This window comes from Symphalangus syndactylus, chromosome 2 (genome assembly GCF_028878055.3).
Source record: "Symphalangus syndactylus isolate Jambi chromosome 2, NHGRI_mSymSyn1-v2.1_pri, whole genome shotgun sequence".
NCBI lineage: Eukaryota > Metazoa > Chordata > Mammalia > Primates > Hylobatidae > Symphalangus > Symphalangus syndactylus.
In genome coordinates, this window is record NC_072424.2 from 130,713,501 (window position 1) to 130,732,948 (window position 19,448).

The following is a 19,448-nucleotide window of genomic DNA, read 5'->3' on the forward strand; positions in this document are numbered from 1 at the left end:
ATATTCTTTAACTTCTGGAGTGCATGTGCAGAACGTGCAGGTTTGTTACATAGGTATACACGTGCCATGGTGGTTTGCTGCCCACATCAACCCGTCACCTACCTTAAGTATTTCTCCTAACGCTGTGTCCGGAATTGGTGGTTTCTTGGTCTCACTGACTTCAAACATGAAGCCGCGGACCCTCGCGGTGAGTGTTACAGTTCTTAAAGGCGGCGTGTCCGGAGTTTGTTCCTTCTGATGTTCGGATGTGTTCAGAGTTTCTTCCTTCTGGCTTCACCCAGTGGATCCCGCACCAGGGCAGCAGGTGGAGCTGCCTGCCAGTCCCGCGCCGTGCGCCCGAACTCCTCAGCCCTTGGGTGGTCGATGGGACTGGGCGCCCTGGAGCAGAGGGCGGCGCTCGTCCGGGAGGCTCGGGCCGCACAGGAGCCCACGGAAGAGGAAGAGGTGAGGCTCAAGCATGGCGGGCTGCAGGTCCCGAGCCCTGCCCCGCGGGAAGGCAGCTAAGGCCCCGCGAGAAATTGAGCACAGCAGCTGCTGGCCCAGGTACTAAGCCCCTCACCGCCCCGGGCTGGCGGGCGGGCCAGCGGGCAGGCCGGCCGCTCGGAGTGCGGGGCCCGCCCAGCCCACGCCCACCTGGAACTCGCGCTGGCCCACAAGCACCACGCGCAGCCCCGGTTCCCGACCGCGCCTCTCCCTCCACACCTCCCCTCAAGCTGAGGGAGCCTGACCACGCCTCTCCCTCCACACCTCCCCTCAAGCTGAGGGAGCCGGCTCCGGCCTTGGCCAGCCCAGAAAGTGGCTCCCACAGTGCAGCGGCGGGCGGAAGGGCTCCTCAAGTGCCCACAAAGTGGGAGCCCAGGCAGAGGAGGCACAGAGAGCGAGCCGGGGCTGTGGGGGCTGCCAGCAGGCTGTCACCTCTCAATGCTATCCCTCCCCCAGTCCCCCAGCCCCAACAGGCCCGGGTGTGTGATGCCACCCTCTTCCCCTCATGTCCATGTGTTCTCATTGTTCAACTCCCACTTACGAGTGAGAACATGTGTTTTGTTTTCTGTTCTTGTGTTAGTTTGCTGAGATTGATGGTTTCCAGCTTCATCCATGTCCCTGCAAAGAACATGAACTCATCCTTTTTTATGGCTGCATAGTATTCCATGGTGTATATGTGCCACATTTTCTTTATCCAGTCTATCATTGATGGGCATTTGGGTTGGTTCCAAGTCTTTGCTATTGTGAATAGTGCCGCAGTAAACACAGGTGTGCATGTGTCTTTATAGTAGAATGATTTATAACTCTCTGGGTATATACCCAGTAATGGGATTGTTGGGTCAAATGGTATTTCTGGTTCTAGCTCCTTGAGGTATCGCCACACTCTCTTCCACAATGGTTGAATCAATTTACACTCCCAATAGTGTAAAAGCTTTCCTATTTCTCCACATCCTTTCCAGTACCTGTTGTTTCCTGACTTTTTAATGATCGCCATTCTAACTGGCGTGAGATGGTATTTCCTCGTGGCTTTGATTTGCATTTCTCTAATGACCGGTGATGAGCTTTTTTCATATGTTTGTTGGCTGCATAAACATCTTCTTTTGAGAAATGTCTGCTCAAATCCTTCACCTACTTTTTGATGGGGTTTTTTCTTGTAAATTTGTTTAAGTTCTTTGTAGATTCTGGATATTAGCGCTTTGTCAGATGGATAGATTGCAAAAATTTTCCCCCATTCTGTAGGTTGCATCTTCACTCTGATGATAGTTTCTTTTGCTGTGCAGAAGCTCTTTAGTTTAATTAGATCCCATTTGTCAATTTTGGCTTTTGTTGCCATTGCTTTTGGTGTTTTGTTCATGAAGTAATTGCCCATGCCTATGTCCTGAATGGTATTGCCTAGGTTTTCTTCTAGAGTTTTTATGGTTTTAGGTCTTATGTTTAAGTCGTTAATCCATCTTGAGTTAATTTTTGTATAAGGTGTAAGGAAGGGATCCAGTTTCAGCTTTCTACATATGGCTACCCAGTTTTCCCAACATCATTTATTAAATAGGAAATCCTTTCCACATTGCTTGTTTTTGTCAGGTTTGTCAAAGATCAGATGGTTGTAGATGTGTGGTGTTATTTCTGAGGCCTCTGTTCTGTTCCATTGATCTATATATCTGTTTTGGTACCAATACCATGCTTTTTGTTACTGTAGCCTTGTAGTATAGTTTGAAGTCAGGTATCATGATGCTTTTAGTTTTGTTCTTTTTGCTTAGGATTGTCTTGGCTATGCGGGGTCTTTTTTGGTTCCATATGAAATTTAAAGTAGTTTTTTCCAATTCTGTAAGAAAGTCAATGGTAGCATGATGGGGATAGCATTGAATCTATAAATTACTTTGGGCAGTATGGCCATTTTCATGATATTGATTCTTCCTATCTATGAGCATGAAATGTTTTTCCATTTGTTTGTGTCCTCTCTTATTTCCTTGAGCAGTGGTTTGTAGTTCTCCTTGAAAAGGTCCTTCACATCCCTTGTAAGTTGTATTCCTAGGTATTTTATTCTTTGTAGTAATTGTAAATGGGAGTTCACTCATGATTTGGCTGTCTGTTATTGGTGTATAGGAATGCTTGTGATTTTTGCACATTGATTTTGTATCCTGAGACTTTGCTGAAGTTGCTATCAGCTTAAGGAGATTTTGGGCTGAGACGATGGGGTTTTCTAAATATACAATCATGTCATCTGCAAACAGAGACAATTTGACTTCCTCTTTTCCTAATTGAATATCCTTTATTTATTTTCTTGCCTGATTGCCCTGGCCAGAACTTCCAACACTATGTTGAATAGGAGTGGTGAGAGAGGGCATCCTTGTCTTGTGCCGGTTTTCAAAGGGAATGCTTCCAGTTTTTGCCCATTTGGTATGATATTGGCTGTGCGATTGTCATAAATAACTCCTATATTTTGAGATACGTTCCATCAATACCTAATTTATTGAGAGTTTTTAGCATGAAGTGCTGTTGAATTTAGTCGAAGGCCTTTTCTGTATCTATTGAGATAATCATGTGGTTTTTGTCATTGGCTTTGTTTGTGATGGAATACGTTTATTGATTTGCATATGTTGAACCAGCCTTGCATCCCAGGGATGAAGCTGACTTGATCATGGTGGATAGGCTTTTTGAGGTGCTGCTAGATTCAGTTTGCCAGTATCTTATTGAGGATTTTTACATTGATGTTCATCAGGGATATTGGCCTGAAATTCTTTTTGTTGTGTGTCTGCCAGGTTTTGGTACCAGGATGATGCTGGCCTCGTAAAATGAGTTAGGGAGAATTCCCTCTTTTTTATTGTTTGGAATAGTTTCAGAAGGAATAGTATCAGCTCCTCTTTGTACCTCTGGTAGAATTTCAGCTGTGAATCCGTCCCTTCCTGGACTTTTTTTGGTTGGTAGGCTATCAATTACTGCCTCAATTTCAGAACTTGTTATTGGTCTATTCAGGGATTCAACCTCTTCTTGGTTTAGTCTTGGGAGGGAGTGTATGTCCAGGAATTTATCCATTTCTTCTAGATTTTCTAGTTTATTTGCATAGAGGTGTTTATTCTCTGATGGTAGTTTGCATTTCTGTGGGATCGGTGGTGATATCCCCTTTATCATTTTTTATTGCGTCTATTTGATTCTTCTCTTTTCATTAGTCTGGCTAGCGGTCTATTTTGTTGATCTTCTCAAAACATCAGCTCCTGGATTCACTGAATTTTTGAAGGGCTTTTCATGTCTCTATCTCCTTCAGTTTTGCTTAGTTCTTTCTTGTCTTCTGCTAGCTTTTGAATTTTGTTCTTGCTCCTCTAGTTCTTTTAGGTGTGATGTTAGGTGTCAATTTTAGATCTTTCTGCTTTCTCCTGTGTGCATTTAGTGCTACAAATTTCCCTCTACACACTGCTTTAAATGTGTCCAGAGAATGATACCAGAGAATCTGGTACGTTGTGTCTTTGTTCTCATTGGTTTCAAGGAGCATCTTTATTTCTGCCTCAATTTCATTCTTCACCCAGTATTCTGGAGCAGGTTTTTCAGTTTCCATGTGGTTGTGTGGTTCTGAGTGAGTTTCTTAATCCTGAGTTCTAATTTGATTGCACTGACAGCACCTTACTTGTAATAGCAGAAAATGGAGTAAAGAGCCAAACATCCATCAACTGGTGAACTGGTATATCCAACAGCATACTGCCTTGTAAGAAAAGAGCATTAACTACTGATGCACACACACAGATGAATGTCAAAATAGCCTTCAGTGAAAGCAAACTTTGACTCCATTTATAGAAAATCCTTGAAAAGTCTGCAGTGACAAAGATCAGTGATTGCCTGGTAGTTGACAGGAGGGACCCTCTACCTTAGGTTTTTGTTGAGATGAAAGGCAATGCCCTTAAACTTCTTTGGGGCCCAACTGATAGCATCCGAGGCCCACCTTTGAATCTTTGGAGGGCCTAGTCTGAATTGAACCTCTTAGGATTTCCCCATATCCATAACTGAAACCGAAACGTAACTTTAGAATTAAGGAATAAAGACATCCTTGTTCTGGGCTCTTGTTATTAGCACAGATGGTTTTTTTTTTTTTTTTTTTTTTTTGAGACAGAGTCTCGCTCTGTCGCCCGGGCTGGAGTGCAGTGGCGCAATCTCGGCTCACTGCAAGCTCCGCCTCCCGGGTTCACGCCATTCTCCTGCCTCAGCCTCCGAGTAGCTGGGACTACAGGCGCCCGCCACCGCGCCCGGCTAATTTTTTGTATTTTTTAGTAGAGACGGGGTTTCACCGTGGTCTCGATCTCCTGACCTCGTGATCCGCCCGCCTCGGCCTCCCAAAGTGCTGGGATTACAAGCGTGAGCCACCGCGCCCGGCCTAGCACAGATGTTTGACTGCAGCCAAGATGGCATCTTATTCTATACAATTTAAATCCTTCTAGCTTTTTGAGGGGGATGGGGTGCTTTTTAATCCATAGTTCAGCTGATTTAGGGATAGATAAATTAGCACATCAGTATTTATCAGTGTCTTTTGTGGTCTTCCTGTATTGAATCATCTCGAGATGTTTATCTCAAGACCCAACCCCACAACTACTGAATTAAGCTATTGAGTGGGGAAAAATCGGGATCAGGGTACTGCCTAAAAATCTCACAAGCTCCCCAGAAAAACCATCACAAAAATCCATTCAATGCCTTCACACAAACAAATGCAGTCTACTGCAACTTCCTAATTCAGTTGCTTCCAGGATTACAATGTTTATAAAAGGTATACATTAAGCTTACAATTTTATTGAGCAAAATTTATTTTTATATGTACATACAAAAGAGACATATTCTTTGACATATAAAAATACAGAAATATTTACATGTATACAAAAATATTAAAACAGATTTCAGAAATAAGGAAAACAAGCAAGTTTTTACAAAGGATACTTTCTTGGGAAATATACACAATGAAAAAAGCTTTAGAAAGGTGACAAAACATTTAAGACTCCAGAAGTTGATATTTCTGTTGGTATCAACTGAGTAAGAGGAATATAAAATGTCTGAAATGCTAACAGATGGAAAATCAGACTTATATTTAAGACTGTCTAGGTAAAATTGCATGGGTTTCCTTTACCATAAAATTGAATCAATTTTTTTTTTTTACCCTCAGTATCACTATCTACTTTTCCTTTTTTCTTAAAATATTTAAATTGTTTGATTTGTATTGAGAATTTTAAACTTTTTCTCATTAAATTGTAAAAATATTTTAAGAGGTCGTCTATCCTCTATCTTCTGGGGGAAAAAACCTCAGGATACTACACTGATTTCAACATAAAATTGAAAATCACAATACAATTTTTTTTTAAGTTAAAACCTAACATGTTCTAACTAATATTCATGATCAGTAACAATTGATTTAATAAGAGATCACAATCTTCGTAAATTCTTTTTGCTTTTCTTCGTACCAGGCAGGGGACCTATTTTACAACTGGCTTTGAGGAGCTTGCCATCTGAACAGTCTTTAGTAGTATGGTAATTACAGAGACACTTCGTACAATAATCAAATCCACAGCCTTCTCGTTTGCAGGTTGCCCGTTGTAAATAGCAATCATATTTTGCAGGTGAATTACAGCGAATACAGGCTTTGAGGCTTTCATTCTTTTTCAATGTCTTGGCAACCTAAAAAGAAAAAAAAAAACCCATAAACAAATTTCAGCAAGAATTACATGTACTTTAGTTAGTAAAACCAAGGACACCCTTGCACCTTCCCCAGTACATGTATGAAATATCACTGTCACACATACGATAACTACTGCCCTTACTATTGCCCTTGATCTATGCAGTATCTGACAGATGCTCAATAAATGCTTTTTGAATAAATCTGTATGTTGCATTAGTCATTATGACATAAAATTTAAGACTAGTTTTATTATGTAGGATTTATATTTACTGATCAACATGAAACAGAAAATATTCTATAATTTTGGTAAGTTATCTAAATTAAGCTTGCAAAGTTATCTACATGTGAGTAGCACACATCATTCACTGATCTGAAGGTATAATAGAAGTCCTTCAAGTTCAGAAAGCTTGCCCTTTTCCACTTAACTCTCTTCCTCGGTTCTTAAAGGCGGAAAATGCAAAATGTAGTATTGAGTAATTTTATAAGAAATCTAGGTTTTTCATTATTTCCTCAGTGTTTCTAAATTAGAACTCAAAATCACTGAACTTTCACAAACAATGCCAACGAGTACCTAATATTCATAGAAATACATTTCTATGTACTTTCCTAATTTCATGTTTCTTTTGTTTTCCACATTGAGAATGAAATGAAGAGGACACTAATGAAATCCCTAATAGTTCTAATTACACTATAATTAAATTTAAATGATCATCAATATCAGGTTTCTTAATGTCAGAGAATAAATTAGTTATTATCTAGAGCCAAGTTCCATTTTGACCTTGAAAGTTCTTTTACATTTCTTACTCTCTCTTATGTTTTAAGATTTATGATTAGACAAAAAATTACCTCAGAGAATTCATTGTGTCGACTATAAGTAGAACCTTTCTGATCACCTTGATTGGATAACTTGGTTTGAGCATCTTTTTTGAGAGAAGTCTGGGCTGCTGATTTCTGAACAGAAGCCAGTGGGGTTCTTAACACAACATATTCTCTGGTTGAAGCATGAGGTGAAAATTTATTGTTGTTTTCCTAATTAAAAAAAGTTTTAATAGAATTTAGAAATTATTTCCTGTATCCTCAACGAGACATTTTTATGTTTGTACATATAAGAAATGACAGGCCGGGCGTGGTAGCTCACGCCTGTAATCCCAGCACTTTGGGAGGCTGAGGCGGGCGGATCACGAGGTCAGGAGATCAAGACCATCCTGGCTAACGGTGAAACCCCGTCTCTACTAAAAATACAAAAAATTAGCCAGGCGTGGTGGCGGGCGCCTGTAGTCCCAGCCACTCGGGAGGCTGAGGCAGGAGAATGGCACGTGAACCCGGGAGGCGGAGCTTGCAGTGAGCGGAAATTGCGCCACTGCACTCCAGCCTGGGCGACTGAGCGGGACTCCGTCTCAAAAAAAAAAAATAAAATAAATGACAAACAAGATTAGGTAAGAGACTTATTCCTACATGCAATTTACCTGCACGTATTTAAACAAAGCAACACCTAAATACTCACATATCAAGCCTAACTTATAGACAGAAACTGTGAACCAAATACTATGGGAAATCACTTTAGATGCATAGTCTATATGGTACTTAATACCTAAAACGTAAAACAGCTTTTCCAAATTTTCCAAATGTTATAAAATACACATACACGCAACTGGCAGCTAAGATTGACTAAATGGTCAACTGTATCTGAGAACTGAGTAATTTTCCCTTTGTTACTTTAGACATTCTATTTCTAGGAAGAATCCAAGAAATAAATGATTGAGTTGAGATTTCTTTATTTTTGAATGTGGTTTCTAAGTTCCAGTATAAGGCTGAAATACTTTATGACTGTAAAGAAGGGTTTCCAGATTACCTCTTTTCTTTTCTATTTCTATAAGAGCACTAGCAGTGCATTTTTAACTAAAAACATCGTCTGCAAACACTTACGGTAACTCTTTGTATTGCTTTACTGTACAGCTGGAATGCCCCCTTATCATCTTCTAGGATCTTCTTCCAAGTTGTGCTCACTTTAGACACACTGGAAAAATAAATCACCATAAATGAAATAATTAAAGCATCACAAAGAGCTAAGATGAATACAGTAGAAAAACATCAGCAGTGCAAAAAGATATTTTATATTATTAGTGCTTCTCAAACCTGACCACACTACAATTGCCTGGTGGTTTTAATTGGTCTAAAATGGAGCTCAGGGCTCTGTATTTTTAAAAAGCTCCCTCCTCATCAAGTAATTCTAAGTGCATTGAGGCTTAAGAACCACTGCTTTGTACAGTATTTTCTCACAGTATCTGCAAACATCAAATAGTAGCCCCCACTGTATATATGATAGCATGTTAGCTATCTGGTAAAAGTAATAGACAAATTTCAAAGTACTCTAGGCACACTGCTATTAGAAATCAACTTTAGAAACTCACTATGTTAACAGAAAAAGTAGAATCTGTGGTACTGATTTGATTGTCCCTCAAGAACCTGTTTAGGCTCATGTCTGTAATCCCAGCACTTTGGGAGGCTGAAGCAGGCAGATCACGAGGTCAAGAGATCGAGACACCACCCTGGCCAACATGATGAAACCCCGTGTCTACCAAAAATACAAAAATTAGCGGGGCGTGGTGGCGCGCGCCTGTAGTCCCAGCTACTCAGAAGGCAGAAGAATCACTTGAGCCCGGGAGGCAGAGGTTGCAGTGAGCTGAGATCATGCCACTGCACTCCAGCCTGGTGACAGGGCGAGACTCTGTCCCAAAAAAAATAAAAAAAAGAAGCTGTTTATATCTGTTTTGCTTTAGCTCTGTTTCATAAAGACCAGTGTAAACGCACACTTGCAAACAGTACCTCTAGATAATTTTTCAAAAAGCCAAAAAAAAAAACCCCAGTTAAGTCCTATCTAATTCTAGCCTGCATAATTCACCTTAATTCTCAAAGTTATCTGACTAAGTGATTTTCCTTGGTAGATTGAGAAAGAAATGGTGGTTAGCACCAGGTTTCTAAGAAATTATCATAAACAGAGCCTGGGAGGCGGAGGTTGCAGTAAGCCAAGATTGCACCATTGCACTCCAGCCTGGGTGACTGGAGTGAAACCCTGTCTCAAAAAAAAAAGTCACAAATCCCTATTTGTGGATCTTCATATTTTCATCACTGTCAAACCTAGGAGAGCCCTAGCACCAAAATGGCTTAGAAAGAACAAAAATTACTTCATACTTTCTGGTGTAACAAGTCATAATGCCTATTAGACATGTAGACTGGAACTAGGCTATTTTTACAGTTAAGCCCCAAAGATGTTACTTACATATTAGAAATTTCAAAACTAAAAGGAACAAAGATCCTAATCCAACAGAAAGTTTTGTAATAGCGTGAATATAAAATTTGAAATGACTAGGTTAAATGCATAATTCTAAAGTTTTCTTTCATCTTAGTGGCACATAGGTAGCAAAACATCAGCAAAAGTCATTACAGCAATTAAGCAACATTGTAAAGTTATCTACAACAGGTTGAGCATCTCTAATCCAAAAATCTGAAAACTTTTGAATGCTGACATGATGCTCAAAGGAAATGCACACTGGAGCACTTTTGGATTTCAGATAAGGGAGGTTCAACTGTTTAACCTGTAGGGTATAATACAAATATTCCAAAATTTGAAAAACATCTGAAATCCTTCTGGTACCAAGCATTTCAGATGAGGGACACTCAACCTGTACAACAGCCTTTGCATGAGCTGGTGGTACTGAGCCACTAACAGCAATGTTCAGTGTATTATGCTAATATGTATATTCAAAATGGTACTTACTTGATTAAGTCCATGTCACTGAGTTGTGCTAAAATAGTTGCTAAGAGATGTCTGAGTCCCCTTCGAAAGAGTTCGCTGAGAATATCTACACATTCTAGGCCCATTTTTCTGCCAATTATATTCTGCAGTCTAAAATTTCCTCTGGCTATAATTTCCTTCAGCATCTCCCGATCTACTTTAGGATTTCGTTTTGCATTCTTCTTTAATGTTGAACAAACCACTTTTTCAAAATGAAGAACTGGCAGCAAGTTTTTGTTGGGATATTGGTCTGGGCTTTGTATTTGTAGCAGGCAGGATTGTAGACTGTCACTGAAATTCTCCTCCAGGAGGCTACCTTCTTCATGTTCACTGAGGCCACTTTGTTGAGAAAATGAGGAATAGCCACTGTCTTCATAAAGTCTACTGGTCTCTAGTGCTTCTATTTCATTCGTACTATTAAGTGTCTGTTGCACATGTTGATTTTCCTTGTTATGCAAGGGCTTGCTTTCAGTTTCAAGTTCTACAATCCTAGGGCTCACAATCGGTGACCCAATACATGACAGCCTTTCATAGTCTTTAATGCAGTCTTTACAGGAACCTTCCAAATATGCAGGGGTGCAGGAAACTAGTCTTCCAATGTCATCAGGTTTTACCAGTTTAAGTCCAGAATGAACATGGTTACAATTAAAATCACACTTCATTTTGACAGAAAGGGTAGAACTTTCTTCTTTACAACCTATAAAAAGAACATAACGTTTACATCTTAATGGCAAAATTTCCACACATCCCTACTTCTTAAATTGGGATATACAAAGATTACTTTGCAATCTCTCAGCATTAGGTATTGTCTACATGTACTTGCTTACACAGCTGTGATGTTATTCAAGTTTAATTATTGATATGACAATATGTGAAAATATTACTTAAATCTTATAAGTATACACATATTATATTATTCTTGAGAAGGCACTTCAGAACAGACTGCTTTTGGATCTGCATGGCTGTAACATCTGACTGTTGTCTATAACTGAGTAAAAAATAGTGGAAAAAGGGGCTATATAATAAACATCTGTGTTTATGGAACAAATGAGGAAATGTGATGTATCAAAAGAGTAGGCGCTATGGTCAAAGTTATCCTTAAAGTAACCACAAATACTTTTAGATTCAGTGTTTATTCCTTGGACTTGAAATGACATTATGGTTCTCTTTGACGTAAGCACAACCCAAGCCACTGACAGCAAAAATGGTTAAGATTAGTACAGGAGGACAATGTATAAGGGTGGGAATAATCTTGATAAAAATAATAAAAATTTTGTGTATTATTTCACCATTAGCGATGATTGCAAGCCTTAAAATAACTAATCAAGAAATCTATAGGTAGCTTGGAGAAAAGAACTAACAACACATTTAAACATCTATAAATTAAAGTCTACCTGAATTCCCACAGCTCTTATCTCCAAGTTTTATTCTGATGGGTGCTCTTGGTGACCTTCTAATACATTCAAAGCGTTTGTCTACCTTACCGGATAGTGAACTCAAGTACAGGGACATCTCCCTGTACCTTGTCTAATATGTGTTGGAAACTGATGTCTTTAATCACTGAACAAAGACATTCCACGACTAATTTACCAAAGAACCGTAAGAATGAGTAGTTCTGCTATCAATCAAAAGTGTTGGTAAATAAGAATGACACTCTAATCAATTAACCAGATTCAAGAATATGAGTGATAGGGCAGCAGGTGTAAATTACTGTTCAATTGCTTTAAATAACTTAAGATAAACTCGCTATTAATGATAAATAGAAAAAAGAGAAAGACTTGTGCAGGGTTTTATTACCACCCTGCTCCAACCCCCAGGACCTTAGAAATCAGTTAAGACACAATGGAGCAGGCAGCATCTTAAGATAGCTTTAAAGAAAGATTTCACCATCCCTGTGCTACAGACATTTTAGAGTGAATACCTCTTTGTTCTCAGGGGCTGTCCTGTGCATTCTAGGATGTTAAGCAGCCTTTTCCCATTAGACACCAGTGGCAGCCCCCACTCCCAAGATGCAATGTCTCCAGTTACCAGTTATTGCCAAATACTGGGGAGGGGAAAAGGCCAGATGCAAAATTTCCTCTATTCTTCAGTTGAGAATGACAACTCTAAAAAATGATTAGGATTTTGTCAGGCAACAGTGGCCTGGGAAGGGCATTCACAATTTGAGCAACGGCACAATGCTGGGAAGGAATATGGTAGATGGGGGGTTCAGAAAACTGTTTAGCATTGTTGAAGGCAGAAAGTAAGAGTAGGCAAACAATGGGGACATGAGCTAACAAAGCCTGAATCTTAAATGCCAGGTTAAAATGTGCCCCATCTACCATCCCCACACAAGCCAATCACATATAGCTAACAATTTATCCTGTAAGTAAATGTATATAGCATCAGTATGTTTAGTCTGCACTAAATATTGGTAATGTGTTCATATTAAATTTAACCATTTTTTACATAGAGCAAAACTTTTTAACTCAAAGTACAAATGGATACCTTCATAGAAAGTAACTTGTAGAGAGAAACTGCTTGTAAATTCCCAACGTTAATACAGTGAAAGACACATAGTATGTGCTCCAAGATCCCACTAAACCTAAAATTAAGGGTTCAGCTGCATAAAAAAACAAAGAATATACAAATCCTAGTGCCCTAATTAACCCTAAATCTAGAACAAATGATTCTGAGTGGTTTAGTTTTATTCAGAGGAAAAGTAAAAAATGCCAGGAGATTGCTTCTAGTTTTGCCTCAAATCAACTAAAGAATTAGGTTTGATTTATATATGACCACAAATTACGTGAGAGGATAAAAAAGCAGAAGCCACTTATGAAGGGCACACTCTGCTTTGTTTAGTTGCCTAAACCAAAAAGGCCTGAAAATACTTCAGGAATTCAAAGTCATTCTCTTTCTGCTGTCTTTAGAACACAGCTACTGGGAGGTTGTCCTATAGAACCTCTTTCATTCAACACTGTTCTTTGAATATGAACAGTTCCTTAAAATTAGAGCTAATAATGATGCAAATACTTTATATTTGTTTAGAAGTTTGCAATTTCCAATGCTTACAAACCTTTTGAGGTAGGATGGGGAATTGTTATTTTTACAGTTGAGCACACTGAAGTGTAGCTTAGTTTGCCCAATACAGGTAGTTAATTAAACGAGCCAGATTTATCTTCCTCATTATAGTGAGGTGCTCTGGAAAAACAGATCTTAAAAATAACATTTATACTGTTTATAAAAATGATAGAAAAGTCAGAATTTATGGTGCAAGCGCACTTAAGGTACTAAAGAAAAAAATGTGTACATTTCTTTTCTCATGTGAGCTGGCCCTTTTCCAGTCCTTAGTAACAATGACCTTTCCATCCCAGGGGCTTTGTACACCATGCCTTTCCCTGCTTAGAATATCTTTTCCGCTTCCTTTGCTTATTTAGCTTCTAATCCATTACTCATGGAGAGCTTCATTTTGGGGGGTGGGGGGAACTTCTCAGACCTCATCAAACTCTACTTTAAAGCACTACCAAACTGAAATTTTTAAAAGTACTTTGATTTCCTTAAAGGCCAGACATGACTGTTACTGCTTATGACAAAATCCAAGCAAATGGCAGTACTTGACACAATGAAGACATATGATATAAATACATGTTTCCCATTTTTTTTTGTTAGCTAATACCAACATTAGAATCTGTACTCTTCCTCACGAAATTAGCACTTAAGGAGTTAAAATGACTACTACATTCCTCTTGCAACAACATGTATTTTCACATGAATAATTAGATTTAGTATTTAGGTAAGGTGCAGTGGCTCATGCCTATAATCCCAACATTTTGGGAGGCTGAGGTTGGGGGATTGCTTGAGCTCAGGAGTTCAGACCAGTCTGGGCAACATAAAGAGACTCCATCTCTATAACAATTAAAAAAAGAAACTAGCTGGGCATGGTGGCATGCGCCTTTGGTCCCAACTACTAGGGAGGCTGAGGCAGGAGAATTGCTTGAGCCCGGGAGGTTGAGGCTGCAGGGAGTTGTGATCGTACCACTGCATTCCAGCCTGGAAGACAGAGGGAAACCCTGTCTTAAAAAAAAAAGAAAAAAGAAAAAAAAGTTTAGTATTTTAAAAGGATTTTAATAAACTTATTTGAATTCACAGAAAAGCTGCAAGGATAGTGCAGAATTCCTGTACACCCATTGCTCAACTTATATTACTAACAGTAATGCACGTCAGAACAAATAAACCAATATTGCTGCATTATTAACTAAAATCCCTATTTTATGTGGACTGCTGTAGTTTCTACCTAAAATCTTTTTTCTGTTCCAGGGTCTTATCCAGGATACCTCACATTTAGTCATCATATCTCCTTAGGCTCCTCTTGACTATGACAATTTCCTTGTTTATAATTACCTTGACAACTCTGAGAAATACTGGTTATTTTGTAGCCTGTTCCACAATTAGGATTTGTCAAGTTTTTCTCAGCCTTAGTCTGGGGCTGTGGGTTTTTAGACCAGAGGTAAGGTGCTATGATTTGAACTGATATTAGCCTTGATTACTTGGCTGAGGTAGTATTTCTGAGCTTACTCCAAATGTAAAGTTACTCCTTTTTGTTCTTTTTCCATTTGAAACTTTTTGGAAGGAAGTCACTATGCACACCTCACACTTAAAGGAGTGGGGAGTAAATTTATAAATCATTTCGAATTCTTCTATACAGCAGATTTGTCCATTAATCTCCTATTTATTCATACTACCAATCATTTATATCAGTATAAACTCATAGACTTTGGGTTATAATCCAATACTATTTATTGTATTGCTCAAATTGTTCCAGCTTTTGCTATTGTGAGCTCTTTCAGTTGACATTGGTGTCCATTTCACATACTTAAATCATTTTGTGTTTTGAACATCTCTTACTTTCTGGGACTACAAGATGCTCTAAGCACATCTTATAATTTCCCTGTTCCAGCCCTAGAATCAGTCATTTCTCCAAGCACTCTGGTTTCCTTTTTTTTGGAAAAAGGTATTAAGTGAGAGTGAAATCTGGATGTTGGTTGTAGATTTAATTTTAAAATGTGAAACTAATGTATTTTTCATTTCCATAACAATACTGCAGAAGAAATAGAATAGCATCATGTTTTATAAAAAAGGAAGCTGAAGCAACTGTTTGCAAAAGGTTAAATCCATTCCTTTTAAGTAGCTAAGTGTTTTCCAATGACCAGACCAAATTTGGGAAATATGTGAAGTATTCGTATAATTGACTTATTATCCAGAAAGACAGAAAATATTATATGGCTTCATAACCTCTTGAATGAAAAAGATGAGGACTAAGAGTTCAGTTGAACCATTTCACTTATTTATCCAACATCCATTCAGTGACAGGGTAGGGAGAAAGATATTAATTAGGGATGATCTTTTAGCAAAGCTGACATTCTGAGATCTGAACACCTTATGGGAATCTGGTGCAAGAGTTCCAGATGGTGGGAAACACAGTAAGCAAGGAAAAATGTGAGTGTTCAAGGAAGAGAAATATCTGTAGGGCTGAGTTGGTGGAGGTTATTGAAAATTATAGTTGAAGAGGTAGAATGATCTGCAGATTTGTGGGGTAGGTTGGGTCAAAAGTGGAGAAGTTTGGTTTACATTTTTAAAAGATCATTGGCAATTGTGGAGAATGAATTGCAGGAAGGTAAAGTAGAAGCAGAGAATAGTTAGAAGTGTTTATCACAGAAGAAGAGTGTGGGAAACACAGACTAGAAGGATTGTAGCGGAAATGAAAATAACTGCATAGATTCAAGGTCTGTTATTTAGAAGGGTAAAGCCAACTTGCTGCTAATCTACTAGATGTGCATATGAAGAAAAGGAGAGTAAAAAAACACCCTGGGGTTTAAGTCTTGAGTATCGAGGGTATACAGTGCTATTAACTGAGTAGGGAAAACTGAAGAAGTTAACTCTTAAAACCTCAGTTTCTTCATCCATAAAATGGGAGTAAGACAATGAAACAGGACTAAATGCAAGGCAAAGTCCCTATCACAAGGGTCTAGTCAATACAATCTATTTTTAATCACATAAGCCAAATCCCTTCATATTCCTTATATTGCCAACCATTAACATTTAAAAGTAGTAAAACACATTTCAGAAAGAAGTATGTACTTCAGAATAACACATACTTTTCCATTAGAATGTATAGATTTAAGAATCAGATCCAAGTTTGAATGAAAATCCTTGCTTAGCCTTTTGACTAGCTTTGTGAACTTGGAATGTCCTAGTCCTATTTTCCCCCCAAGTGCAGACACTAATAAGACTCATACATGGCATTGTTTAAACTTCTCATTTACCAACTCCCAGCCCAGTCATACAGAGAAAAGTAAATTTTACAATGTTTGATCTTACATTTAACTTTTCAATATAGACCTGATCCTCCATATTAAATATCATAAATAAGGCTGCAGTCCTTAAAAATCTTTGTAACTCTTCTGTTAAATAATTAAGTTCCAGTCTCTAATACATACAGATAACGACCATGTGGTCAACGTTAGGCATGGCCATTCCTTAAGAATTTAAGAGGCCCAATGCTTGTGACCATAAAGTAATCTTTAAGAGAAAATTTTACAAAAGCCTACTTTAAAAACTACTTGGAAGTAACATACATGTATTTTTAATTTCATCTCCTCAAACCTGTAAACTGGGGAAAAACTTCCAAAAGGCAGTCATTTCCTTCTGAGGAGCAGGGTAGTAAAGACAATTGGAGTTATCAAAAAAGAAAAAAAAAAATCTCATAAAGCCATCAAGCTTCAGAATTTCGATGGTAGACTGACGATCCAGGCAGGATCTTCTAGAAACATATTTAATCTATTAAAATTAAAAATAAGTATTTTTTTCTAGAGTTCTTTTTTAATAAAAGAGTCATTACAAAATAGTACAATGCCGAATTGCTAAATTTTTTCATTTTGGATTATTTCTCAGGTAAAAATAAGTGCATATGGATTTTATTTAGAGGTAGCAACAAAGAGGATAAAAATAAGCATTTGAGTGCCTCCCATTCTCTACAAGCTTTGAAATAAAGGACTATCTAATTCTTCATGAGTTATGGGGAAAAAGTCACCAATTCTTCGATTCTCACAAAATCATTTTAATACTATGGACAAATTCAAGGTTCGTAGTAAAAACTGCTTTTTTTAAACTCTTCCCTTTCCACTCCAGGCCCTGAGGCTGGGTTAACGGGCAAAGGGAGAAAAAAATGGGAAAAAGTAACGTTTTTGTTTGGATGTCCCAGTTGAGTTTGGTCCAGTGAGTTGGGGGGGGGGGTCTCTCCATTTGGCGGGAGTGGGGAGGGAGACCCTGGAACTCCTGAGGGATCGGTGGGGCTGCCCCTCAGGGCGCGGGACACGCGGAGGAGGCGGGAGATAACCGCGAGCGCAATCTCCCGCGCCCGCCAGCAAGGCTGGGACCGCGAAAAATCGGGGAAACTGCCTTTGGCTGTGAGGGTGCGGGGCAGATGTAGAAAAGGGGCGCAGGGGGCGAAGGTGAGGCACCTGGCCAGGCCCTGGGGGCTGCTCGCTCGCAGCCCTGTCACCGCCGGGGGCCATGGGGTGGGGGAGGGGAGGGGCATTTGGCGCCTATTCAAGCAGGGTGGGGTAGGTGGGTCTTCCGAGGAGGAAAAAGGGCGCCCTGGGATGCCACGACCCGCAACCTCCCGGGGCTGGAGTCCAGGGTCAGCGTGGGTGGCGGGACCCCGAGGCCCGCCATCCCGCCCCTGCACATCTGGCTCATCTGGCTTCCCCCCGACACCCAGCCGCCCTCCTCCCGGACCCAGGAACCGCTGCCGCCGCCCGAGGCCGGGCGTGTGGCGTGGCCGCGCGTCCAGGCTCCGAGGGACGTCGGGTCAGGGTCTCAGGCCGTGCCCCTCCCCGTGCATCCCTCCTGGCGTGCGTGTCCCCCTCGCGCCCGCTCCCCTCACTCACTATCCGAGGGTCGAGGGCGCCCGGCGGCTGTCACGGCGCTGAGGCTGGCGCTGCAGGAGCAGCGGGGTGGCCGCAAGGCGCAGCTGCAAGGGCGCCGGCTCATGCCAGCCGACGTGGAGTCAGCCTCAGGTGGAGGAACCGCTCCGGGGACAGCTGAGCAACCTGCCTGCTTCACAGACCTGTATCTCTTAAAAGGCGCCAGCTGGTACTTTTAAAATCTTTGAATTTGGTGCCTAAATCCGCGCGGTCCAATGAGGCGCGTCGCTCGCATGCGCGCACCAATAGGAACGCGGTGGGTGGGGGCGCCCTCGTCCGCACCCAATTGGAAGCTGCCGAGGCGGGGCCGAGCCGCGAAGCCCAGCCCCCTTCCAGCTTACCGGCTCCCCACGTCCGGAAAGATGCTACGGCCGGGGGCGGGACCTCCGAACACGGGGAGGCCGCGGCCCGGCCACACGTGTGGAGGGTCTACCACGCATGCGTGCGCCCGCCAAGCTTCCCTCCGCCGTCTTCCGGACCGGCCTTCTGCAAGTCCTAGTCTCAGCCCAAATTCAGCGCCAGCTTCCATCTGGAGATCTTCGATGGGTACAAATGGTAGCCGACTTTCTTCGATCATCTCTCGAACGGGAGTTCGGTGAGCGGCAACTCGGCTTGTCCGGGAATCCAGACTTTCCGGAAGACGGACCCTCCCCCCCAGTCCAGCTTAGCCCGCCTCTCTGGGATTTACGCGCGCGCTCCGCGCTCCCTCCTAACTGGACCCTCCCCTTGACCCACGCCTCTGCGCAGGCGCCTTGGCGGGCTGTGGCTGCGGAGTTGGCGGGTCGGCGCCTGCGTACTGGAGTCCCCCGCGATTTTTTCCTCGGGAGTGGGCGAGGGGCTGTGGGGCCTCCCTGCGTCGGGCTGACAGTGGCTGTAGCAGGAGACCTGCGGCTGCGTCTCCCAGGGCCTTCCGGCGGAGCAGAGGGTAGGACCGAGGCACTTCTTGCAAGCGCGTTTATTTGTATTTTCAACCACACTTCAGACGCTATTGGTTTATAGGAACGTTAAGTTTACTGAGTGTGCACCTACGCTCTCCTGGGTTTTTGTTCCTTTCCTTCAAGGGCCAGGCGCAGGAGACAGTAGTCCTGCTCCCAGAAAAAGAATAAATAGAAGTCCCCGCCCTCTTGGGCTGGATCCCCGTGGCCGAGGGAGTTTTTAGTGATGGCTGGCATGGATGTCAGTATGAAAGTGTACCGGAGTATTAGTGATGCTCAACTTTCCACAATTTGAAAATGCACTTAAGTAGGGCAGTGCATTCCCCGAACTCAGCTTTATGGCTACAGCCCAGTGAAGCAACGGGATGTGAACTCCAAAACGGCGAATCCTCGTTTGCTGTTTCCCTCTGGTGCCTTTCTGCAGCCTCGGAGTGAGTTCTTGGCTGTAGTCAGTGTTCAGTACCGTTAGTGACGAGTCCTGTGGGGCGCGGCCAGGATTAGGATGAATCATACAAGTGCTGGGTGGATCCTGTCTTTACCTAAAAGTTTGATAATTAGTTCATCATGGGTTTTTTGCCTTTGTCATTTTTAAAAATGTTAAAATAGTGTCACTCTTGATGACTTAA

The 19,448-nt window shown here is 41.2% G+C and overlaps 1 protein-coding gene across 2 annotated transcripts; it reads right to left on the reverse strand.

The window, feature by feature from the left end:
• Positions 1-5,246: 5,246 nt before the first annotated feature.
• Positions 5,247-18,598, reverse strand: FBXO5 (F-box protein 5). 2 transcript variants are annotated; one of them, XM_055267650.2, is made up of 5 exons: positions 17,852-18,598; positions 9,906-10,620; positions 8,054-8,144; positions 6,974-7,156; positions 5,247-6,126 (listed from the first exon to the last, which is right to left on the reverse strand). In XM_055267650.2, the coding sequence occupies exons 1-5, from the start codon at positions 17,952-17,954 to the stop codon at positions 5,875-5,877; spliced, it is 1,344 nt and encodes a 447-aa protein (XP_055123625.1). In that variant the 5' UTR covers positions 17,955-18,598; the 3' UTR covers positions 5,247-5,874. The 2 variants fall into 2 exon arrangements, with proteins under 2 accessions (XP_055123625.1, XP_055123642.1); XM_055267667.2 differs by lacking the exon at positions 6,974-7,156 and having other exon boundaries at positions 17,852-18,173.
• Between the last annotated feature and the right edge of the window lie 850 nt (positions 18,599-19,448).